The 26,348-nt window shown below is 45.4% G+C and overlaps 1 protein-coding gene across 2 annotated transcripts in view; it reads left to right on the top strand.

Annotated features, from left to right (window-relative positions):
• Nucleotides 1-26,348, top strand: part of Cdk5rap2 (CDK5 regulatory subunit associated protein 2) — a 175,854-nt gene that overhangs the window by 84,960 nt on the left and 64,546 nt on the right. For both annotated transcript variants that reach the window (XM_042678675.1, XM_042678676.1), the window contains 6 exons: nucleotides 6,421-6,518; nucleotides 12,384-12,514; nucleotides 13,809-13,918; nucleotides 15,683-15,811; nucleotides 22,740-22,835; nucleotides 24,602-24,783. In XM_042678675.1, the coding sequence (XP_042534609.1) occupies nucleotides 6,421-6,518; nucleotides 12,384-12,514; nucleotides 13,809-13,918; nucleotides 15,683-15,811; nucleotides 22,740-22,835; nucleotides 24,602-24,783 (746 nt within the window). The remainder of the gene's footprint in view (nucleotides 1-6,420; nucleotides 6,519-12,383; nucleotides 12,515-13,808; nucleotides 13,919-15,682; nucleotides 15,812-22,739; nucleotides 22,836-24,601; nucleotides 24,784-26,348) is intronic.

Genomic DNA, 26,348 nt, shown 5'->3' with positions numbered 1-26,348 from the left:
TTTAGGATTTTGTGTGTGTATGTATGTATGTGTGTGTGTGTGCTAGGTCATATCTGTAGTGCATGTAGCCACAGGTATAAAGCCATTGCCTAGCATTTGCTAACATCCACATTCCAGCATTGTTTACATTTCTGTGCAAGGTGCCAAAGTGTTTTATAAGGGCTTTAATTCCGTTCTGCAAGGCTAATTGCAAATTGTGGATAAGGAGTTATAAATGCTCACTTCAGAGTTATAAATTCTTACATGTCAATGTAAGAAATCCCAACTGTTGCAGCCTTAACTGTTTTTATTCTTTTTTCCCCCCCAAGAAAGATTTGCTTTTCAGATTGTAGTTCTTCCTTTGTGAAAAATGTGGATTTCTTCTGCTGTGCCTTTGGCCATTTTGTGTTGATTTAGGGTTTATCCTCTGCCCATTTCTGCAAAGGGCTTGAGGCTATGATGTTGTCTCCTTAGACTCGGGGCAGTTTGCTTTACTTCTAATCATTGTGTGATCCTGAGAATTAATGCTAGCTGATCAGGGAATTGAAGAAGAGAGAGTTGACTGGATGTGACTGGCTGCAGCCAGAGATTTATATAGCTCAGTTATTGACATGGTTGGGACATTGCTGCTGAATTTTCTGAGTATTAAAATAAATGTCTTTGTTGCAGGGTTGTGACATAGCTACTGAAATAGATACCATTTATCTACCAGGCCACTAAATTGCCCTGATTAGCAAGAAGTGATCCATTAAGCTATCTCTTTTGCACGTCTGCTGCCTCTTAAGACTGTGGCCCGCACCTCCATGTGTTTCCTTTGAGTCATTAAGGAAGCAGTGGCACAATGGAAAGTGCCCTGCTTTGGGGGCAGATTACCTGTCTTGCCTGCCTACCAGCTCTGTGACCTCGTGCAGGTCACTAAATCGCTCTGAAATGCACCTTCCTTCTCTGTGCCGTGGGCTATTATATGTCTTCCTTCTGGAAGGACTAGAAATAACAGAAGTGTAGCAGTTGAAAGTCTTTGGGTTGTAAGCTGTAGGAACCAACATGGAGTAGTTTGAGCAAAACAACCCTGAAAGCACCTTGAGTAGGAACACTGGAGGCTCCCACAGATGCCAGGAGCTGAGCAGCCATTCTTCGAGAGGGAAAAACTGTGGCAGCCCTGTCCACGGACCTTGAGGGCAGAGGTCGTGGGCTTTAAGTTTGACATGATCTAGATGCCATGACTGCCAAATATCTGGTGGTGTCTAAATTGTGGAATCCGTGGGAGAGAAATGTGCTAGTTTGATGTGTGCCTAAGGCCTGGCTCACAAGGGGGAGGTATATTCCTAGGACTTGCCCCGGTGTTTCGGGGACAGAGGAATGATGGTGACTGGGGAGGACACTCCAGAGGCTGCGGAGAAAACACAGAGTCAGACACAACAGTAGACTTGTGGGGAACGTGTTTTTGTGATAGGAGGGGAGGCCTCCTGTCTCAGCTGCTTCTGTTGGGGATGGTGGTAGAAGGTGGCTCTTGCCGGGCTCTCCCTCCCCTGCAGCCTGGCCCACTGCCTCTAGCTGAGCTCTCCCGGGCTGTCAGCTCTGCTGAGGGAGCCAAATGACTTCATTCTAATGGGGCATGATTCAACGCAGGGGAATAGGTGATTGATGAAACGGGACCCAAATGGCTCCGAAGAGTTCATTTATTTAACATGGGTGAGCAATTTGCTTCTAGGAAGACGTTGACTCACTCTGACTTCCATTATGCAAAATATCCACAGGAATCTCTGCTCTTAAGATTCCTAGCAATCCTTGTGATCCCCTCTTACCTGTGCAATCCTTAGTTCAGCAAGTGATTGTGACAGTGCTTGATTTGTGCCACACACTGTGCCTGGTGTAAGATGCCACCTCTCGAAAGCTGCTCAGGTTTCCAGAGGTGGTTGGCATATGAGCTCTGGGCAGACGGGTGAGCCTGGTGCTCCAAAGGCTGAAGGAGAGCATCTTTCTTGATCAGGGAGGGTTTCCTGGTGAGCTGAGGCCTGAGTAGATCCTGTGAGGCATCCTGCAGTGTCAGTGGGAAGTGAGGAATGATGAATGATAAACCTTAGTCTCTAAGGAGGGATGAGGGGGTCAGCCTTGGGGCCTGGATGGAGGGATCTCCCAGGATTCCTGAGATGGAAGGAAAGGGGAAAATGATTAGGAGTGGAGCCAAAGAGAATGGTGGCCTGAGGCCCTGATGGTAGTTTGGAAGAAGAGGAGAGGGTAACTGTACTGGTCATTGGGTCCTAATGTGGACCTGTTTTTTCCTCCTGAGGGCCGGGAGCCCAGCCTATCGAGGGCCATTTAAGATACAAGGGGCCTGAGTAGAGACTCTGTCATTGGTTATGTATATCTGCAATTTATTTTCGAAATCTCTATCCCATCAGAAATCCATATTCATGTCCTTTTTTCTAGCTCTTCTTGGTTAGCTTTGAGGTTATAGATCACTACAAGCTTTGACTTTACCATTTCTGAGCTGAGTTAACTTAAACAAGTGACCTCTGCTCTAAGAGAATCAGTTTTATCATCTGAAATTGGGAAGCTTAGTGTAGCCCCCTGCAATGTTGTGATTAGACAGTATTGGTAAAGTCTGAGACAGCATTCGGAGCATTAAAAGGCCAGTTGCAGCTGGTAGTTATCAAGTGTTTACTCTTTGGAGGCTTCTTTCTGAGAACTTTGTGTGGATGGACTCATATAATCTTCTTAACAATCCTGTGAAGTATTTAAAATTATTTATTCCATTTGTAAGTGAGGACCTGTTCAGAGCCACACCTTGGTAACCATCACTGCCTTCATGTTAGATGCCCAGTATGTTTTCTTGTTTTGTCATTGGCTCTTCTTGTGTTCTTTGGCTTTCCTCTGCATGTGATTGACAGTAACATGCTAACCTTGTTAAGTCCCCAGTGCTTGATATTGTTTTGGGGAGTGATGGGTGGGCTAAGGCCATGGGTCTGGAACATGATCCCGACCTTGGATATGATTGCTCTCCATGCTTAGATTCCTTATATGTAGAAGAGGAAGAGGGGTGGGGTATCACCTTGGGTTGTCATGGGGATTCAGTAAGGAGATGCCTGTAGTGGACTTGGCATGGTAGCCGACTTGACTCAGACTTGGCCTCCTTTATCCTGGCATCCTCTCTTCCATTCTTGGCATTTCTGGGAGGCTGTGGCTGCACAGGTGTGCACAGGTATGAGCCGAGAGGATCCTGCATGAAAGTGTTGTGTACAGAGGCATCTGGAAGTACCTTGTGCCAGGGGCATGTGGGGTGGCTTCCAACAGGACTGGCTTTCTCTTGCAGTCTGGGTGACTAGCTTGTCAGCAGCAGGTGTAAGGGGTTCAGTGGAAGCCCTCAGTGCACAGTGGGGCCTTGGCCTTGTGTTGGAGTTACAGCAGTGTGCTCCTGCGTCAGGCTCTTAGCTTGCCTCTGCATCGCATTGGCAGCCTACGTGTAGCTAAGGAACCCTGCCATTGGAAAATGTTTACATGCACATGATACATGTATATGGCTATAAAGGGAAGGAAATAGGATGAAATTCAATTCTCAAAATATAAAAATACACCATAGGTATGAAACTTTATATCAATGTGCTAAAATAACAAGATGTAGTGGTAAGTGTAGGACTCGCTTTGAGGTCGTGGTAAGAATAACCAGCATGAAGAATCTGGAACATGCACAAAATAAGTATCTTTATGATAATGTCACAGGAGCAACACTGGTATTAGTATTTGAAGGGAATGGTGAATTTCAGCTGGAATGAATTTAGTGGAACTGAAGTGTAATTTATTGCAGCCCTTAAATGTTAGTCATTTGAAACCCCCGGTCCTAGCTGGTGTGGTGACGTCAGGAGAACATGTGAGTCCATGTGAGTTACAAAGGCCTTGTTTGCAGCCCCTGTTTCTCTGTGCACTGAGGATTCGCTTCAGCATTTGGACAGTGCCTGGCTCCTATCTGGAATGAACTCTTCTCTACACATTAACTTTAGTTATTTTAATATTTCTTTTTTTTCTCATGCTGGAATAATTCCAAATTTGTAGAAAAGTCACAAGAATAGAGGATTTAATTTTTTTTTTCTGAGTCATCTGAGAGAAAGTTGCCCATGTGAAGCCCCATGACCTCTGAATACCGTAGTGTATTTATTTCCTGTAAATGGTGATACTGTCACTGCAAGCAGGAAATGAGCCCAGACTCATTGCTATCTTCTAATCCTCAGCCTCATTTGTACTCTGTTGGCTCTCAGAAATGCCCTTTGTAGCCAGAGGTTCTGCTCTTGGATCAGAGTTCAGTCTGCCATCTTTCCATGATTCTTGTGACCATGATCCTTTGGGAGTGCCCAGGTAGTTACATTTGTAGGATACCTTGCACTTTGGGTTTGATACCCATTTGGTGATTGGATTCAGTTTGTGCTTCTTTGGCCAGAATATTAGACTTGTGATACTATGTTCTCCCTGTGTGCTATTCTGTGGCCAGTGCTCTACCACTTCTAGCTTTTTTGTGTTTTAGTAGAGATAAGAGTCTCACAGACTTTCCTTCCTGGACTGGCTTTGAACTGTGTTGCTTAGATCTCAGCCTCCTGAGATTACAGATGTGAGCCACCAGTGCCAATATTTTTAAAGTGTGCAGTTTTACTTTTTGGTGATACGGGCTTTGGACTCAGGGCTTCCTACTTGCACTACACAACTGTACCACAGCTTAAGCTACACCCTCACCTTCTTTTGCTTTAGTTGCTTTTCAGAGAGGGTCATATGTTTTCAGCCCTGGCTGGCCTAGACTGCAATCCTTCCACTGGTACCTCCTGCATAGCTGGGATAACAAGTATGCCTCACCACAACTTGGTGTTTTGGTAAATGTATAGATTGTGAAATTGTCACTGAAGTCAAGGTAATTGCTATGCTTATTACCTTATCTTGTTACTGTTGTTTATGATGGTCAGCATCTTTAAGATCTGCTGGGTTAGCAATTTCCTGTACAGCTGTATACTCTCTAGAATTTTCTCATTTTGGGTAACTGAAACGTTGCTCTTGGACCAACAGCTCTCTGTTCCTTCTTTCCTCTCTCCCTCATGCCCCTGGCAGCTACGCTTCAACTCTTTAAGTACCTTTTTGCTCTCTGGCACCACAGAATGCTGGGGACATGTCTTCTATTGTCCTTGATGTCCCTTGTCCCAATGCTGGAATTAGGCTCTTTCTCCAGATGTCCCTTATTCCTTGTAGTGCATAGTTTATCTCAAATCTGCTTCGTAACTCCACATTCCAACACTGCAGAGTGACTGGATCACAATTTGAACTTTTTTGTGTGTACTGGTACTGGGGCTTGAACTTAGGATAGCATTCCACCATTTGAGTCACAGTTCCACTCTAGGTTTTTGGTGGCTTATTGGAGATAAGAGTTTCAAGGGCTTTTCTGCCCAGGCTGGCTTTGAACCATGATCATCAGATCTCAGCCTCCTGAATAGCTAGGTATGAATGACTGACGGCTGGCAAAATTGGGACTTTTTAAACAAAAAATCACATTTGTGAATATTAGTTCACAAGATTACATTTCTATTGGAAGCTGTTAAGCGGCTGACGCTGGGCTGTCCTTTCAGTAAGTGGCTCTGTGTCAGATGCCTCCCAAGCACCACCACTTATGTGACCCTCCACTCTCCTGTTAGTCACTTATCTCCAGCACTTGTCATGATCTGGTGTGAATTTCTCTTTGGAGCAAGAGTAAGCATGATAAGGCACTCTTTGTTGTATTGTAGAAATAGTGACCAGCATCTCTGAGGGGTAGCAATCACGTTAGATGAACTGGGTTGGCTGACGAGTTATTCCATTGTGGGTTTGGAAACAGTTCTCAACTTGGTGCTGGGTAATTGTATTTGTCATCTTCACATTACTGTAATGAAATAGAGAGATGCTGAGCTTACAAAGAGAAAAGGTTCATGTTAGCTTACAGTTTTGGAGATTCTAGACCCGGGTTGGGTAGATCCATTGCGTTGGGTGTCTAGTGGAGGAGCTGGGGGTGGGGGGGGGGCGGAGGGATGAAATGGAATACAAGGTGGAACACACTGCTCATGTCCAGGAAGAAAGTTGAGGAAGAGGCTTGAGTGTATCCTCCCTGTGACTAAAGAGCCTCCAGGGGGTTCCATTTCTCAAAGGTTCGAATCCTCCCAATAGCCCCACCTGGCCACCAAGCTTGTAACACTGGAGACCTTGGGCATATTCCAGATGCACACTACAGCAGACAGAGCAGGACAAGCAGACATTCCCCACTCCTCCTGCAGGTGGTGCTGGGTGACTGCGGCCTGAGCCAGATCCTGGCCCAGGGCCTTACCTTCTGTGCTTTGAAAAAAAAACAAACCAGAACTAGCCACATATGTTTGCATAATAGAAGGCTGCACACTTAAGATTCTTCCCCTGATGTCAGCTGCCCGTTGTCATTTCCAGGAAAAGCTGCATTCAGACTATGAAGAGTTGGTTGAGGTCTTAAAGAAGGAGCAGGACATCTATGCCCATTTGGTGAAATCTCTGCAGGACCCAAACAGGTAAGGGTTTCGGTTTGGAGAACACACACACACACACACATGCACACACACACACACACACACACATACATCATGCACATTCGTACAATGCTGGTGGTTTCTTATCTCTTAGGATCCTTATAAAGGACTTGGGTAGTAAAGAATTGCCTATTTGGCAACAAAATTAGGATAAAAACACAATGTTTACTCAGATTTTTAAAAATACTTTGTTATGTATTTGGAAAGTGCTTTCCCATTACTCTCTTGGATACTTTTTGCAGTAATATTATCCCTATTTTACAGGGATCTATATAAACTAACAGAAGGTAAGTGACATCCAAAGTCACATGGCATTGCTAGAACTCTGAGACCTTGTGGCTTGTGTCTGCAGAACTGCTAAAATGCACTGGTGCCAGTGAGAACAGCCAGTTATGAGCCAGTAGTCAGGTTCTAGACCTGCTAGCTTGAATCTTCAGGCAAGAGTCTGACTCTAGGCCTCTGCTTGTTCATCTATAAATGCAGGGACTTTTCATGTTAAAAATTATATATATGTATGTATGTGTGTATGTATCTATACATATGTATAGATACATACACACATACATACATATATATGGAGACACCTCTAGGTGGAAGGATATCGTGTCTGTGATATGCTTCAAAACAATATAGGAGCAGAGGAGTGGTGGGGATAGCTGTGGACTCAGATGGCCCTGGCTTCCTGGTTCTTGAGCCTGGCTGTGGAGAGATGGGGCAGGGGCATATTACTCAAGTTTATCTTTTCAGTATAAGACTGGTAATTTCCATAACAAAGTGTAAGACATTCCTCTCCCCTTTCCCTCACATTTGCTTTTCTCTCCTCCCACTTCCCTCTTCCCTGGCTGTGCTGGGTAAACTGCCTCTGTCCCCACCTGTGTTTCCTGCCCTGCCTGGCCCAGCCTTCCCCTGCTTTGTCTCCCCTGACTCCCTCAGGATTGGCCTGTGTCACCCTGATTAGAAGGCCCAGCTGACCCTGAGTTCAGCTGCCTCTCTGTGTTTCTTCCCTTGTGCCTCTTGGAGCTCCCTCAGGGTGGGGGTCCTTTCCAGCTCTCTTCCTAAGCCTGGCACAGCAAGTCCTGTGGATGTGTTCTGTGCAGGAAGGCCCTTCCCCTACACAGATCTTCTAAGTTAGGAGGTAATTTCCAGATTTCGAGATCTGAAATGAGTTTAGAGAAAAAGAAAACACTCTGATAAAACTCAAGGTGTAGGCCTCTCTTTGAACGTGAGCTTTTTCAAGAAGCCTCAGCTGCTGGCTGTATCACTGAGTCACGTGGAGAATCTCAAAAGGGATGGAACACATTTTGTTTTAACAGGCTGGAGACAGGCTAGTTTTGGGTCCCTCATGGTGCCGTGGGTGGATATGGTTGCTCTCAACATCTTGAATGCCTCTGGGTTTCACAGGCTCTTCACTTACGCATAGAAATGTAGGTGAGACTGAAGTGGGTCAGAGCTGTGACTAACCAGGATGCTTGAAATGTTTCTTATTTATCTTCAGACTTGTAATGAATTTAGGGGGAGACAGACCTGGGACCTCAGCCCAGCTCTACCATTTAGCAGTTCTGAGCTTTTGGGTAAGCTTTTCTCAGTGAGCTTCAGTGGGTTTGTAAAATAGAGTGATGACCTGCCTGCCTATCTATCCCTACCTACCTACCTATATCCCTACCCACGACCTTACTTGTTTGCTTTTCTTCTTACCTACTACCTACCTGTTTTTAGGTTGTTTTGCTACAACCAATATCAATCTAATACTACTTGGGTCTTACTAAACAATAACATATTAAGAGTAACAACATGGAGAAATGGAGATGTGGATCTGGGTGGCTAATACTTAAAAATCACAGCATCTTGGGGGAATGGAGACCAGAATGATTATATTTCAAGGCTAGCCTAGTGTGCACCTGTGGTCCCAAGCTACTTGGGAATCTGTAGGTAGGAAGATTGCAGTATGAGTCCTGCCCTGAGCAAATACCTGAGACTTTATCTGAAAACGAAAGAAAAAAGGGCTGGATGCAGGGCTCAGGTGGTAGAGTGCCTGCCTAGCAAGCCCAAATCCCTGAGTTCAAACTCCAATACAGTGAAACACAACAAATCAAATAAAAGCATGAGAGGCTTCAGGCATAAGCTTAGCCTATAGGAGTGTTTAGATCCTCAGACCTGGCATATTTGGAGGGCATAATTGTGGGTGAGGGAAGGTGGCACTCCTTTTATAACTCCAGCCCTGTGGGCTCTCTGGAAGCTGGTAGTGAGGGTTGGTTACTGGAAAGCCAGAATGAACTTCTGATCAAAGAGAGAAAGGGAGGAGGGAGATTCACCTCCAAGAGTGGGACCTTCGAACCTTCACTGTTCAATCTTCAAAGCAACTCTCAGAATTGGTGCTTAGCCTCATGTTGCAGAAGGGGAATGTGCTGTCTAAGACGGTCCTGCAGTGAAGGATGGTGAGCGCTCAGGCCCCCTTGCCTTCTTAGCCTAGGCTTGTGGTAATACTTGTCTCCCCTCCTCCAGCCCTCATCTTGAGTGCGGAAGGGTATCTTATCTGTGATATGCTTTAAAACAGTATAGGAGCAGAGGAGTGGGTGGGGATAGCTGTGGACCCAGATGGCCTTGGATTCCTGGTTTTTGAGCTTGGCTGTGGCAGGGGCAAATTACTTAGTCTTTTTGGTATTGGTGTAAGGATTTCCATAGCACACTCTCAAGGTTGCCATACTCAGCAGCATTAAGATTTGGAACTAGATCATCATCATCATCATCATCATCGTCATGAGGGTCTGTCCTGTATATTATAAAGCATTTAGTCATATCTCTGGTTTTACCCATAGGCCAGTAGCACACCACCCCTGCCACCCCAGTGAGACAATCAAAAATGTTTTCAGACATTGTCAAATGTTCTCTGGGAGAAAAAATATCATCTCCACATGAAAATAGAATCACAGCTGTAACTTCTGAAATTCAGGAACCTGAGCCTCCTAAGTCCCGTGTTTTGTCTGTGAAGGTTGTTGGGGTATCAGGAGGGAAATGTCTCCTGAGCATCTGGTGTGTGTGAGGCACTGTGCCAAGCTCTTTCCCAGGTTGCATCTTATTTAACCCTCAAGAGTCTCCACAGGAAGGTATCGCTGTCCCCATTTCACAGGTGAGGCAGGGCGCGGAGCCAGTGAGGGTGGCATGAGTGTCCTTTGAGCTCAGCCTCCTCTGACTCCTCATTTCTGCCCCTGGCTGCTCCTTTTCCCCACCCATTCCTGGAACAAGAATGAGCTGGGTTCTGTTTCTTTGAGCAAAACACCTTTGTTCTCCCAACTCCTCACACTTGAGAGATTGTGGAGTTGGGAAAATAGAAACGACAGGCACAGAGGAGCAGCGGTGTTCTTCTCACCTGTCGGGAAGAGGGACAGTGGCAGTCACTGGCAGTCAGCTCTCCCCAGCCCTAATCATGGGGGCTTAGCTGACACCACCACCTTTCCTCCTCCCTGAGAAATGGCTCAGCAGCGGGCCTCTGAGCCAGCACTGTGCACTGCCACTTCTGGAAGGTTCTCTGTCAGCTGTACAAATGGATGATTATGACTGTTTGAAATGAAACTAGGCACAGGCTGGGAGTAGGGACCCTTCCCTCTTACAGAGATGGCTTCGCAATGAACCATCCTCAAAGCAGAAAGCATAGAGTAGGCATAATGGTTTATGTTTCTTCCAGTGCATGTTGATTTATGTGTGCAGTTCTGTGGATGGAGCTGAAAAATTCTCCACAGGAGAAGGGAGCTTGAGTCTATGGCACATATTCAGAAGAGCAGTAGCTCCTACACATTTGGTGCAAAGTGACCAAGAATCCTTGGGAAAAAATCTGGTGAAAAGCTTATGGTCCCTTTTCCTAGAAAAATCCATATATATATATTATATATTATATAATACATATTGCATAATATATATATGTGTGTATATATAATATATGTGTATATGTATAATATATGTATATATGTATATTATATATACATATATATATGTATACACACACACACACACACACACACACACACACACACATTAGGTCATGGGGGCTGAACTCTGGTCCTAGGTGCTGTTCCTCAGCTCTTCAGCTCAAGGCTAGCGCCCTATCACTTGAGCCGTAGTACCACTTTTGGCTTTTTTCTGCTTATGTGGTGTTGAGGAATCGAACCCAGGCCCTCATGCATTTGAGTCAAGCACTCTACCACTGAGCCAACTTCCTAGCCCGCATATTTTTTTTTAAAAAAATATTTCACTATTGGTGCACTTATTCAGGGAACTGTAGGCCCGACACTGGACAGAGAGTGAAATATTTCTATGTTTATTAAAGGAGGCATGACTTGTTAAAGATTGTCATAGTGCTTGAACTATGGGCCTGGGTGTTGTCCCTCAGCTCTTCAGTTCAAGGCTAGTGCCACAGCGCCACTTCTGGTTTTCTCAGTGGTTTATTGGAGATAAGAGTCTCACACTTTCCTGCCTAGGCTGGCTTCGAACCATAATCCTCAGATCTCAGTCTCCTGAGTAGCTAGGATTACAGGCGTGAGCCACCAGTGCCTGGCTGGTAAAGATGTTTTAATGGTTTTAAAAATGTCCATGTTCATTGACACTGCTGATTCCACTGCTGGGAATTCCAAAGAAATCAGAGCCCTCCTCAGGGCAGAGATGTGCACCGAGGCAAAGTATGCATGCAGGTGTCAGCAGAGAGGGCCACGTGTTCCTCTGGGAGCTGGGTTTGAATCCTTTAGATCAGTGTCCCCTGTATCGGTAAGACATCTAGAGTCTTTCTGTGGAACTGCACTGTCTGTGTGATAGCCACCAGCCTCATGGTTAACCCGACACTTACTTTACATGTGAAACCTTTACTTCCTTGGGATATTAAGTGCTATTTCAGATGTTCAGTAAGCCCATCCACTAGTGTCTGTATTAGACAGGGCAGAGACACAACATTTCTGTTGTCAGAAACTGTATAACTTCTGTTGGGCAGGACCCATCAGGCTTCAATGATTAATGAAGATCTGGGAGGTCCGGCCCACATTTTCATGGCCTCCTTGCATCTTGGCTTCTGGTTCCACACAAGCTGTCTATACAGCTAAGAACTGTATCACACTGATGTCTCTCCTTCCAGAATAAAAATCCATTCACATTGAGAATACACTACAGTGGAGTTGGGTTGCCCCTAGATCAGTGTCTTAACTGTGGAATCATCATCTTCCTCCATGCATTTTTTTCTTTCTTCCTCTTGTCTGTCTTATCTCCCATATGGCCTCTTTAGTGGAAACACAGAAATCCCATATGTTTCTTTCTGAATTTGGAGTGCCAGGTGATGCCCTAGCCCTGGAGAATCTCACCTTCCATACCCAGCCTTCTCAAGACATTATCCCAAAATAGTGGGAATATTCTGGAGAATTAGGGAATACCCGCCTAGTAATAGTCGTATCAAAACCGTGGGACTGACCCAAACATGTATAGGGGGATGAGTTGAAACAAATGGTGAAACATTCATCTCATTTAATCATTAAAATGATTGCAAATAATTTTCGGAAATGTGGGAAATACTTAAACCAAGAAAGGCAAGAGTTCCACATTGTATACCTAATGTCATTTACACCCTGTGAAAGATTTTAGAGAAAAAGTTGGAGGGGGAATACAGTGTCTGGGATGTTAGCTGGCTGTGGAATCATGGTAATTTGTGTTCTGTTTATACTGTTACATTTTAATGTTTCTATAATAAGCACATGTTTACTTTTGTTACTAGAAATAGCACAAGTGACATAAACATCACAGAAGGCTTACTGGGCTTTGCTTCTTAAAGTACCAACGGTCTGTATTACATTTCTGCTGTCTTGTTTTACCAAGTGTCAACAACCTGCAGGCTGAGTTAGGCCACATTTTTGCCTTGCGGAAGCAGCTGGAGCAGGATGTGCTCGCACATCGGAATTTGCAAAAGGCCCTGGAGGAACAGATCAGCGAAATTCGGAGACGAGAAGGTACACACTCCCTTCCATGTATTTCCCTTTGGATTTTCCACATGGAGGGCCTTGTCTGAAGTGATTCCTAGAACTCTTTTGAAGGTGGCTCATCTAGTCTTATTCATCCTCGCTTCAGCCTTTCTAGTTGAGGGGCCTGGTGAACTATTGGTTTTTCAGCAGATCTGTGGCAGGATTGTTTCCTGGCCGCCCCTGCTGTTTCCTGTCTAGAAAACCTCAGGAACTTGCAGTCCCTTTGTGTGGTAAATAACCATCATTGAGTGGGCTCAGCCTGCTGCACAGACCTGTGGCCAGATTGCATGTTGAAACACTGTTCTTAGCCTTGCAGACTCATCCAAGGAGCTGCAGGCTGCAGGTCTGTGGGATGGCCACTGTGCCCATCACAGTGGCTCCCTCCCTTGCTAGATGTTGAGCCTCTTGCAGTCTGGGTTGGTGTCTTATCTTTCTGTAGCTCTTGTGCAGTGCCTGGCACTGCGGGGGGGGGGGGGGGAGGGAGGGGGAATTGGGGAAAGCAGTGGTTTGGCATTTCTTTGGTATCTACTGTATCCAAGGCACAGCACTAAGCTCTGCCTCAACACCTGGGATCCTTATAGTAGTCTTGCTAGGTTGAGTAGGTATCAACTTAACTTTACAGGTAAAGAAGGTGGGCTGGAGGTGGGGTGGGTTGATTTGCCCAGATCTGAGCCAGGGGTATGTGCCTTTGAGATCCAGGGCTCTCAGTTACTCCACCCTATACTGGAAACACACCAATACTTACCCGTGTTTGTTAAATAAAGTGGCATGTGTGGGTGTGAATATCCGCTCTACTTCTTCCTCCATGATTAGAATGTGGTGTGTGGTGGCTGGGACCCTCTGTCTAGCTTCAGCAGGCAGGTTTTTAACTCTGTGCCTGCTTCCCATGAGGGCTCGGGGTCAGGAAAATACAGCTGTTTGCCTTGAGTTCTGATTTTTCTGTATTCTCACCTAAACAGAATCACTTGCTCATTTAAACTGAAGTCACTATTTGCTTGTACCATTCATAATGGTCTCCTGTCTCAGCATTTGATAGACAAATCATAAGTCAGAATTGGCCACAGAGAAAACTTGCAGCCCAAGATGAAGCCGACATTGGTATATCAGCCTGTAGAGCAGAGAAAATTGCTTTTTTTTCTCTGAAGGTGGTGCTTAAACTCCCTGTGTGTTTTCCTGCCCCTTGCCCTGTTTTAAGGGGATTGCACTGGTATTGGGCTTGGAAGGCTGTTGCTGATACTCTTTTTCTCCTCCCTCTCTACCTTCTTATCTTATTTTGGAACAGAGGAACCATTTTCATTTTATAGCGATCAAACATCTTATCTAAGTATTTGCCTTGAAGAACCCGATCGGTTTCAAGTGGAGCGTTTTTCTCAAGAAGAACTTAAGAGAAAGGTATTGACCTATTAACTTTTGTGCTTTTTGTTTCTGTTGTTGTTTGTTGACTCTTGGGTTCCTGATCTCTGAGGTGTGAGGCTCTGAAAGGTATTTCTTCTCTTCCCTGCTGCTCTGCTCCTGTGTGCTGCCTGGCAAGACCTCTCTTCTTCCCCTCTCCCCCCCAGGGCTGATCATCCTGCCCAGGCTAGAGCCCTCAGCCCAGGCCTGCTCTTCTTTTGAGAGCAGCCAACCACCTTTCCTTGGGACATCCATCTCTCCTCTGCTTCTAATCCAGATTGATGTCCTTCTGTGATTGGTCATTATCTGATCACTTAGGCCCTATTTATTCCTGATGCTTCTGTACCTGGGACACAGAGAAGGAGCCGGCAGGTGGTTTTTGAATGCATATAGTTCCCAGTTTCATTGGTACACCTATTTTTAAACTAAGCTTTTCAGTTTGCTAATCATGATTTGGTTTCATGGTTCTAAGAACAACCATTGTTAAGAATAGGAAATGTAATTTATTATAAAATTATCCTATGTGTGGGACTGAGATTCTGTCATGAAGTAGTTCACATTCTGACACAGAAGACAAAAACATGAAAACAGATCATTTCAACATGGAGCACAAGGAATGCTGTAAGAGGCGGCTGTGCAAAGTTTTGAGGTAGCAGAAGAGAAGATCATCCCTTGCTTAGTTGAGAGAAGCTTCTCAACAGATCCAGGTTTTGAAGAATGAATATGAGTTTGTTTAGGTAGAAGGTTTTCTCTGCAGAGAGAACACAGTCTCTATAAGGCAAAGAGATAGAAATAGCAAGAAACACTGTATTTGGGGAACAGCAGGGTGAAGAGCCTTGCGGCAGTGTCAATTTTGAAGATGTAGACAGTGGGGATGATGGTAGCACCTGCTCAGACAGATGAGGCTGGGCCAGGGTGGCAGGTAATGCACTTGATAACCACTGTAGATCAGAATGAATGTCTCATCTGTGTCTTTCTTGAGTACTGATAAAATTTTTGTTCATATTTTGATGTATTGAACATCTACCATGTGTCGTCAGGGTGGGATTTTCCACTTCATCCCAGGGCTAATGTTTGTCCCAATTAAGGTGTGTTTGGAAAATTCTCAGAGTTTGAAGTTTCAGGAGACCAGAGTGTCTGTAGATTGCCTGTGCAGCCTAGCAAGGCTGAAGGAGGGCTCTAGCTGGAGCCTGGGGATTGCACCTGGGGGATCCTGACCCCAGGACCTGGCTCTTCTGGGGTCAGCCTCCCGCCCCATGTGCTCTGACGCTTTCCCCTTGTTATTTCTTAGGTGCCTCTCCAGGCATCCCAGCGGAGGTAGTCAGCTTCTTCATGTCCCATGTTCCATCTTGGAAGATGGGACAGGTATCCTAGCCTGTCCTCCTGGTCAGCATTTTTGCAGGGAGTGATTGCTTAAAGCTTCCACGAGCATTTTAGTAATTATATATTACTTTCTGATGGACAACTCATTCTTACCAACAATGTTAGATAGGTGTACAAAGAAGGAGCTCCGTGTGGTTACATAAGGCTCTGACACGGTTGTGGGAACTTCAGCCCTGGAGTTTTTCTCTGGAGGGCTCCCCTGGAATGTGGGTGGTGTGGGCTGCCACTAACTGAGCCTGAAAGAGCTGAGCACCTCAGTGTGCTGTGCCCACGAGTCTGGTGACTTGCTGTAGGAACCCTGTGTACAGCTGGGGGCAGCTGCGACTTTGGGTAGGGCTGGCCCACTGGCGGCAGTTACAGAGGTGGCTCCTTTTCTCCCAGGTCAGTGACCTCATACAGCTCGTGAAGGAATTATACACAGACAACCAGCACTTGAAGAAAACCATTTTTGACATCTCCTGCATGGGTGTTCAGGGAAATGGCAGACTTGAGTCCACACAACAGGCAGAGGTAAGAAGAAACCTGTGGTCATCTAATTGCAAAGACAAAGCAGCTCATTTCTCTCTCAGGGCTGCATCTGTCCTGGAGCTTGTCTCTGACTGAAATTCCCTTTGTTGTGCCGTGGGATGCCCGGACCCTGGTTTGCCCAGCAGGTCTGTGTGCAGGCCTCCTCTGGTTCCAGCCATGTCTCCATTGTTTGGTGTGTTGTGAGGCTTTTTGGGGCAGTACTGGAATTTGCCTGGGATTTAATGCTTGCAACATTCTACCATACGGTCTATGTCTCCAACCCCTTTTTGCTGTAGTTATTTTTCATGTAAGAGTCTTGTTTTGCCCAGGCCCAACCTTAGACCATCATCTTACTACCTGTCAGATGCATAGCTCAAATTATAGTCATGAATCACCACACTTGGTTTGTTTTTGAGATAGGGTCTCACTAACTTTTTCCCTAGGCTGGCTTTGAACCATCATTTACCTGAGTAATTAGGATTATAGATATACCTGACTTTGTTGTCCTTTTGACTGTAACCCAGCCCTGGGATTGATGCTACAGAAAGCACATGTAGAAAAGAGGTGTGGTCTCACAGGGACCTGGAGAGGGGCCATGTCATCTGGATAATTTGGCCAAGGTAGATGCAGTCCTAATCAGTCCATCAGCATTGGAACACAGCTGTATACATACCCTGTGTGGAGACTCACCCTGATGATTTCTGGGTCTCAGTGCTGATCTTTGCCATGTGTCATCTCTGAGACTCGTGTGTAGTAGGGTGGGTGCTGCCCAGGTTAAGCCCTGGAGTTGTGCTGGTGAGGAAGGGAAGATCATACTGTCTCTCCCTTTAGCTCTCTCTGGCCTACCTCCCAGGAAGAGGCGTGTCCTGTGTGCAGGCGCACTGTCTCTGAAGCCTGTGGCTGTTCTCACCGTAGGTGCAGAAGAAAGCCTGGTTGGGTTGTCTTGAACTCAGCCAGGAGCACCGGCTGAGTGCGGGTTCATGTCTGGCGTCATATCATTTCTTGGGAAGGTTTGTCAGCCTCCAGCTGTCTCCTCCCACCTCCAGAGTGGGAGCTGCTCAGAGGTATTTACGCTGCGCTCTGGCCATCTGCTCTCTTCGAGTCAGGGATTATTATTGATCTTGGCCTCCAGGGCTCCAGATAATTTTGAAAACCAAGAGTAACTGCAAGCCACTTAGGGAGAAACAAGTCTCCTGGTTTGCTTCCTCCGAGGCAGCAGTTTGAATAAGCAACTTGTTCCTCCCCAACTCCGCTTGAGTCGTAAATGGCGAATTTTGTTTGTTCATTTGCCCTTTGTTAAATGTCCCGTTCTGTCCTTTGGAGCACACTGGCTTTTTCCTCTGCCCACTCTGAGATCTTAATACCAGCCGATTCTGATTTGAGTCATTTGTCAGATTGCACTTCAATTTGATGTTTCCTGCGAATAGCCTTGTGCTTTCCAGCACAGTGCTCGGAAGATCTGCATGGGAAGATGGCGTGCTCACTGCAGTTCAGAATGGAGGAGGAGAGGGCAACTGTGGAGAGGTGGTAGAGGGGGAACGGCAGAAGAGGCCTGCTGTTCAAGGAGGGCATGTGGGTCTCCCGCTGCCAGAAACAAACAGGCAGAAGCAGACCAGAGCTTTTCTGTTGTCCACGGCCTCTGCTGAGCAGCAGGGCTTGCTGAGCAGGGCTGGGCATCGTGGTGCATCTCTTGGGTCTCATAAATCAGAAGAAGAGGGAGACTGAGGAAAAACAAATATATTTTGTGTTTTTAAATTCAGCAAACGCAAAAAATAAAGACCCTCTGGTTCCATCACTTTAAAACAGACACAGTTCACAATTTGGACTTGTCCTGTGCACTTACATTGCAGTACAGGTGTGTGTTCTGTTTTCTTCAGTTGTCCTAAAGCCATGGCATCTTCTGCCATCATAGCCTTACTCTAGTTGGAAAATTTCATTTCAAGTGATTCACTTTTTAACAAATCACATACTAAGGGTCTTTATTACAGTCTTTCTCTGAGCCTAGGATATTTTCCCTTAGACTATATTCTCAGGTGTATAATTACTAGGTCGAAGGACAGATATAGATTTGCGATACACATAACACTTATTTTCAGATACTTTCCCCTCACAGCTTCTAATTTTAAAAGGGGCAGAAGTAGTTCAGGGTTCCCAGCAGACTTTGTCCTGTCTTTTTTCAGATGAGTGTGCTGTGTGGTGGGAGGTGCATGGCCCCAACCTTGTACTTACTTGATGGCTGTTACTTGCTGTAAGGAGGTGTGGATCGCTCAGGGTATGTCAGGGTGGTGAGCGTGGACAGTGTGTTGTGAGCAGTCTGGGCACCTGCCACCGCCAGGTGATAGGGTTTGTGAGAGGCGGGACTAGCGCAAGGACTGGCCACTGTTATTCCTGGCCTGATTGTTGTCATTCTTAGGTGGCTAGAAGGTTGGGACTACATTTTGTTCAGGAGAAAAAACCTGGATAAGGGAACATAACGGAGCTCAGATCTGTGTAGAGTCATCATGTTGAACAAGAAGTAGATCTTGTGTGACTGTAATGGACAGTAATGGTGCAGAAGCAGAGGGTGCTGTTTGAATACTCTGAAGAGCAGTAGGATAAAGTCTGCCTTGTCAGACTAGATTTAATCTCCTTAAAAAGAGGAGCTTTGTATCAATTCAGCTTCCTAAGTTATCATGAGTTTTCCATGACTTACAAATCCCCTGGCATGGTGCCTGGCCTGTAGTAGGCACTCATGGAAACACAGCTATTTTTTTTTCTTTTAGTAAGTTGGTGACAGACAACTGGCTCTGCTCAGTTGCCTCAACACCTGGGCACTAGGCACTTCTAAAGTTGAAGGGATGTGAGGGTTTCCTGTGATCTTGGAAGGATGCAGGTTTTGTGTGTGTAGTCGGCCCAGGCCTGGATCGCCCACAGGTCTGACAAGCTCAAGGTCACGCTGCTCTGCCCTTCTGAGGGTCTTTCTTTGAGTAGCGAGAGTGGGGGGAGCCCTGAGAACTGCTTGGCTCCAGTTCTCATTCTGAAAACATCCTTCTTCGTTCCTTGTTCTTTCAGCAGTGTTTTCGGGGGCAGCAGGTTCTGATGGGGAAACTGAGGACAGACATGGCCCTACTATGTCTACTGTGTCACAGAGACCAGTGTCCAGCTTACCTTCAGGGAAGTTAGTAGGGAAGTTAGTTCTGCAGAGGGAGGTGTCACATCCTTAGAGCATAGGAAAGAAAGATACACAGCAGCATTTCCAAGGAGTTCATGAGAGTGAGAGGGACAGGGTGATCTGAGAGCGAGCAGAGGAGAGAGGGCGCAAGCAACAAGGGAAATGGAAGACTGGTGGGCACAGGGAGGTGTGGCTGAACTTGCCTAGGCACCGTGACTCATAGCTCTTTGACATCTTGCGCCTTTACCTTTGAAAATTGCTAAGTCACACATAACATTAGGGGTGTTGCTGTGTCCACAGCATTGATCTGACCCCTGCTGGAAACAGCTCATTTTGATTTGGACGAAGTCAGCAGAGGTAAGGAGAAGGTGAGGTTAGTGTTTGCTTCAGAGTGTGGAGTGATGGGGTGGCTGTGGCTCTGGAAAGGCAGAATGACTTGGATGCTTGGTAGATTTCCACTTGTGTGTTGAGGAGCTGTCTCTAGTTCACAGTGGTAGGGCGGGGCTTCTGCACGCTTCCTGCCTCACCCCCTGTGGGTTTTACCTCTTGGACTAGAAGGTCTTCAAGACCTTGATGGGTCATTCAGATAACTTGTTGTAGTGACACTTTCCAGAGGCTTGGAGAGGGAAAGAGCTTAATGACCAGGCTGCTGGGGACTTAGGGAGGACCTTAAAGAATAAAAAAGCTCGGAGAGGGTTGGGGGGTACAATACTTTCCTGCTTTGCACAAGGCCCTGGGTTCGATCCCAAGAAAATAAAGCAAAATCAAACCAAACTGAAAAGATGAGAGAAACTCCCCCCTGACAATTTATTATGAAAAATGCAGATTTAACAGAATTTTAAGGCAAACATCCACATACTGTGTGTGTGTGTGTGTGTGTGTGTGTGCGCGCGCGCGCGTGTGTGCGCGCGTGTGTGTGTATGTGTGTGTGTGTGTGTGTGTGTGTGTGTGTTTTGGGGAGAGGGTGTGGTTGTGGGGCTTAAACTCAGGGTGTACGCATTTTCCCTGAGCTCTTTTGCTCAAGGCTAGTGCTCTTTGAGCCACAGCTCTATTTCCAGTTATTGAGGGGTTAATTGGAGATAAGCATCTCACAGGGACTTCTCTGCCTGGGCTGGCTTCAAACTGCAAACCTCAGATCTCAGCCTCCTGAGTAGCTAGGATTACAGGTGTGAGCCACCAGCACCCAGCCACATACTTTGTTTTTAATGTTCAATCATTTTTTAATGGACACATGAAAAGTAGTGTCAGTAGTGGCAGCTTTTATGCCACTGATAAGCTATATAGAGATGGTGCCCCGAGCTTCATCTGCAAGGGATTGGTCTTTCATCAATAACCTTGTCATCCAGGGCCAGCTGTAGGGTGGTACCTGAGCTGCTAACAAGAGATCAATTACCAGAGCTCTGTACCCCTGCGTACAGCCAGCAACAACCAGCCCTGCCTCTCTGGTAGTCTTCTCTCTCCCTTAGGAGATAACACCGCCACCAGCCTGACTCAGGAAGAACCAGAGAGTGAAAAGGAATGAATGTTGTTTCTCTGGAAAAGAGTCCCCCTTCAAAAGGTCAGGATCACCACCTGTGGGAAGGGACCTCAAACCTTACTGTCTTCTGGTCCTCAAGAGTTGTCACTGCCTGCCATCACCACAGTCATGATGTGGCATCCCTAGGAAGGATGATCCAGCTGCCAAGAGAGCTCAGGTGGACAGTGGTCCTTGTGGGGAGAATGATGAAAAGCATACACACGGTTTTTGTCTTAGGACACCAGAGGAGAAACAGAGCTTTTTTGTACGGTGTAACTGGTCTTAGAGTTCACAAAGGAAGAAAAGCCCCCCAGGTAGTCCAACGTTCACCTCCCAAGTAGCTTGGATTACAGATATGTACCACTGTACACAGCTGCTTTTCTGTTTTTGAGATAAACTCTCACTAACTTTTTGCCTGGGCTGGCCCCACATCTTTCTGCCATCTTTCTGTCTCTACTAAGTAGCGGGGATTACAGGTGTATACCACCACACCTAGCTTGTATTAGACTTTTGTATAAATGTTATCATACACTATTCTCTTTTATGTAGCTTTTTTTCACTCAGCATATACCATTCATCCAGTCAGTAGTTCCTCTGCATAAATATCTGTGTCTATATCTGTATCTATATATGTGTGTGTGCGCATACATATAGTTTGTTTATTCATTCTGCTGTCAGTAGACACAGGTAAAGGTAATGTGAACATTCACACAGCGGGCTTTGTGTGGACATGCCTTGTTTTCCTTGGTTAAATGTCTTGGAATAGAATTCTTGAGTTGTGTTTCGTAAGAAATGGCCACTGCTGTGTTTCTGCCAGCTATTATTAAAAAGCAGGCTGAGAGAGGGGGAGAATTACCATTTTTTCCCCACGTGGTTTATTATTTTTATACTTTTAACAATGAATTTGGTAAGTCCTAGTTGGTCTATGTCACTTGAGAATGTTTTAATAACAAGGGAAGAAGCCAGTAAAGAGGATTACCATGTGTTGTAGCATCAAAGCATCATGCATGTCTGCTGTACTCAGTCTCTGACAGGGCTGGGGCAGGAGGGGCATTGGTTCTCTTTGATCCTGATTCACATTTGCATGTGATAGGTTGCATATGTTCTGACCTTTAGACCTTTCTACAAAATGACATTCTAAAGTTGGCTGGCTTCGTTTTACTTTTCTTCTGACAAAACAAGATTTTTCCTCTAAGAGGAAGATCAGAAGAATTTGAACTGGGCTGGGAGAGTTGTGGGTGTAATTGACTGAACCTTGGAACTCATAGAATCCAACTGTTGATATGAAACCATAACTATCTCCTATGTACAGCTGACCCACAAGTGAGCCGGCATTCTGTGGCTTTAACCTGTTCAGTGCAGAGCTAACTGCTTCCTTGGCACCATAAGGTTTGGAAACAGCTTTGTCTTCCTTCCTGGGCATGTCTACCCTTACTGCTATTTTGTACTTGGTTAATCAAGATGTCCTATGACTAGAATTTCTGCTGTTGTGGAGAGCTGAGTCCTGCTAGCTTGAGAACTTTATGTTGTCTGTTCTGGAGAAGGTAGAATACAGAAAGAAGCTTAGCGATTTATGCTTCTTTAAAGCACTTGAGATTTATGTAGTTGCTGTAAATAACTGTCCTTCATTTCTAAAAGCATCAAGTTATCATCAGGCAAGCCTGATACTCTTCTCATTAGCCATGAGGACTTTTTGTCAGCAAAATGGCAGCGTTGCCAGGACTGTCCATCTCTGATGTGTGACAGTCTAACAAGAGGTTTATGCCCTGGCTAAATAAGGGGAAGTGATGAATAAATTGGGCACACCATAAATTTCATTTACTGCCCTTTTTTTTGCTGTTTGATATTTTCAATTCCATCAAAAGCTATTTCCCAAAATCTTGTTACTTTTATATAATCCAAAAGTGGATTTAGCAAAGGCAGAAATGGCAGCAGCACAACAGACTGCGTATTCAATTTACGGCCGTGCAGAAAGACCACGCCAGGACCAGGGAAATGCCGTTAGTTATTTCTTGGGAAATCTTGTCCTTAAATTATGCTTGATCCCAGGCAGCTGTGTGTGATTTGTTAGAACCAGCCTCTCTAACTTTGGTTAATTTTTATTTCCTGGCTTTGGCATTTGTTTCTTTCTGCCTCTTTTTTTTTTGTTTGTTTGTGTTTTTGTTCTGCATTTTGGATAAAAGACATCATTGACATACTCATGCATATTCATGCTGCACACTGTTTTTGGGTTGCATTTTCACACCATTCCATGCTCCACATAGCTTCTGGCTAGCAAGGAGGACGAGGACATGATCAAAATTGAAGAGGATGGCGAGAACAATTTCCAGAGTGACCAGCGATTGCAGCAGAGTAATGAGGTATGAACATGGCAGTTTTCTCCTATTCCATGTGCTCCCCTCAGTGCCTAGCTGGTACGGTGTTCTATCTGGAAAGGGTCCAGTGGGTTTTTGCTCATTCCACTTGTATTGAGTGCTTGCTGTATGCCAGTGGAAGTCAGAAGTCATGAAACATGAGAACTAATGCAGTTGCAAATAAAAATATGGTGGTTGTATACTAATAGGGATTGGATATTGGGTTAGGACAGATGTTTTGCTATCTAATCGAGCCTATGCATTTTATTAATTAGAAACAGGCCTGTGAGGGGAGATGATTATTCCAGGCACTGAGTAAGTCAGTGACAGAACTGGCACAAGAACCCTTGTGTGTATACTGTCTCGAACTCTCGGAGGATTCGATTGCAGTATCGGGGACCTCAGTAGTGTCAAGCAGTCCTTTGGAAGTCCTCATCTGGAAGCAAGGTGGATGTCATCTGGGGATTGGGAGAATTTACTCCTGTTCCCATAGAATGCTCTTCCATTCGCCTTCCTGTTGAACATTTGGAGTATACAGTCTTTAGAAACATTTAGAACTTCACAACTGGATGCAGTGGAAGCTGGGGGTTCCTGTTTGTCATTTTGGGTATTCAGTATGCTCAAGTTCATGGAGTCCTGAATTGGAGATGCTAAACTGTAGACAACTTTGGAGAGCAAAGCAATGGAAAATGAGGGCTTTGGAGTGAGATACACCTGATTTTGAGCCTTGGTATCACACTGGTGTCCCTGTGACTTTGGCTACACCTCCAATAACCTGTAAATGTGAGTTTCCTATCACTGGTGATAGTAACACTTCTGTTTAGGATTATTTTGCTGCTTAAGTAGAAAGGCAGCTAATACGTTCTTAGTAAATGATAAATAACTATTTTTAGGATTACATTCTAGATTTTTCCTTCTTGTGCTTATTTGGTAGACTTAATAATTAGATTGGGGGCAAACAAGACCCTATAAATAACTACTCATTTATGTGGGTCTTGTCTTCCATTTAACAAACCTTAATCATCTTCCCAGTGTAGAGAGATGGGGGTGATGGCTGGTGTGTATATCACCAGCAGTAATGAAATCAAGAGGAGTTATTTATAGCCCAGTAGATGAAATTTACAGCTTTGGATAAAGGAGAGAAAATGCTAATCGTAACACTTCAGGACATGCCCAGAACAGGCCTGAATGGATGCCTCCCCAGTGCCACCCCTCTGGGATCCCAGTGACCCAAGAAGGTAGATTCACAATTACATCTTTGAGGGAACTGAGCTCTCCACCTTTCTTAGCAAAGCCACTAATTTAGTACACATCCTTTGACTAAGGTAGCATTCTCTGTGTAATAAAGAAGAGGAATAAGAAGTATGTAATAAATATCCACAGCATTGTTGATGACATGCGTTCCATGCCTTTCTTAAGGAATCACTTTTAAGGAGAGGGCTGTGGGGTAGGAGAATACATGTCCACGGTGCATCTGTAGCTAGCAGACTCTTAGCTTGACTTGGTCATCTTCCACTCATAACCGCATCTGGAGGTAGCATACTACCCCATTACACAGGTGAGGAAACTGAGGGCAAGAAGATACAAACACCTCCTTACAGGGAGCATGCGCCTGTTGGACCTGTGTGCCTGCACCCCCACATCCCCCTGCTCTTTTCCCTTTGTCTCCTTCATACTTTTACTCATTCGCCCTCTTCTCTTACCCTTTCCTCTCCCCCCCCCACATCCCTCCCCTCCTTTGTATTTGTTTGACCAAATACTTTTATTTGCAGATGATAGAGGACCATGCTAAAGGAGGCTGCAAAAATGGATATTTAAGGCACACAGATGCCAATATTTTAGACCATGATGGAGTCCCCAAGCCTGGCCACTGTGGAGACCAGCGCCTAGAAGAACTTCTGGGGCTGCTTACTCCTTTCTTCCATGAGAAGGCCTCATTGCTGCTGGAGTCCAGGTAGACGTGGATCCAGGCGTCACTTCGCCTGTCTGGTTTAGGGGGGAGAACATGCTTATTTTGCTAAATGCTTTTAGGTGCACTGTGCATTGTACCTGAGGGAGCCCCTGAAATGGCTTGGAAGGAATCTTGCCAGTCGTGCAATTAAGTAATTAGGCTGTGCGCTGGGAGGGGACTTCAGCAATGCCTCACACTAGGGCCATTATGAAGAGAGAGAGAGAAAGCTTTCCTGGAGAATTAGTCCTGGAGCCCTGGGAAGGCCTGCCCAGCTGTGAGGAGAGGAATCAGCCCTCCTGGAATCTTCTGTTTTCATAGTGGCTTAGAAATACCATTGTAGTTGTACTTCTGCTATTTTATGTTAAACTTGAACTAGAATTCTCATATCTGCTGGGAGTCATTCCCACGTGAGCAAACACTACAAGTTGTTTTCCTTGAAACAAAAACCAAGAAACATTCAGTACATTTGTATTTTGTAAATGAATCCTTTATGAGCCATTTCTCTCCTTTCAGACTCTCTGTCGTCCACTCATGACAGCTGCTTGAGCTTGGCAGCCAAGCAAGTGCTGTGCCTTTATTCCCAAGTGCCTACTTTGTCTGACCACTTCTCAGGGTTGCCATGAGGGGAAAGGAAAACATGTCTAGTTTGTAGTGGTTCTTTTGTAGTTTGTTTGGTTCTCTTCTGGTACAGATAGAGAGCTAGAATCAGAAACTCCTGTCACAACCCTTGGCCAGAGCACAGCACTTTGGTACTTTGACATCATAGCCTGAGCCTTGCAGATGTTTCATTAGCTGGAAGGAGCATGGAGACTTGCTGTTCCTGTGAGCTCACCATGCCCGACCCTCCTCAGCCGATGCATGAGTCCCCTTGGGGGTTATTCTGGCTTATTGTCACCAGAGGTGGTGCTCCAGAGGTGGAGGATTTCCTACACATTAGGGTCCCCACTTGGTATCTGATGCAGAAGACAACACTTGTTTGTCTCTGACCCTTTATGAAGTGAGGTAGATTGGGGGGGGGGGGTGCTGTTTTTGACCCATGTAGTGCAGAGTCCAGTGGACAGGAGCTCAACCTGTGTAGCCCCTATCTACTTTCTTGTAGGTGCTGAGACTCAGTCTTCCAAATTTGTAGTTTTCAATCTCTTGATTAAAAAAGAATTGCACCTAGTTTTGAAAGAAAGTACTTTATGAACCAGTGCTGCAAGCATTCCTTTGATACCTGTATCCAGTTACCTGTTCACTCTTTTGCAGCTTTCTTTCCAGTAGGCTTTCTGCCTATTGCTGGCCAGTGCTGGTGTTAGAATAAGTTTCATCTGCCAGCCCAAACTTGCTGCCTAATCTTAGTTTCTGAGTACTGTGTTTTGCACCACTGCCTGATGATGGGGTCATGGACCCCAGGGCCATATTGAGGGCCCAACCTGTGTACATGCTCTGGGCTAGCACCCGCTAAATGCTTCATAGCCTAGTCCCACTGGCTCTCATAACAGCTTTGCATGCTTTGTCAATAATCTTACAAAGATGGGAGCTGGCATTGGAAACTCAACATTCCCTTTCTCTAGTTTGTGGTAGTG

The sequence above is a fragment of the Dipodomys spectabilis genome, unplaced genomic scaffold (assembly GCF_019054845.1).
Source record: "Dipodomys spectabilis isolate Male_0828 unplaced genomic scaffold, ASM1905484v1 ptg000046l, whole genome shotgun sequence".
Taxonomy (NCBI): Eukaryota; Metazoa; Chordata; class Mammalia; order Rodentia; family Heteromyidae; genus Dipodomys; species Dipodomys spectabilis.
This window is presented reverse-complemented; position numbering and strand designations above follow the sequence as displayed.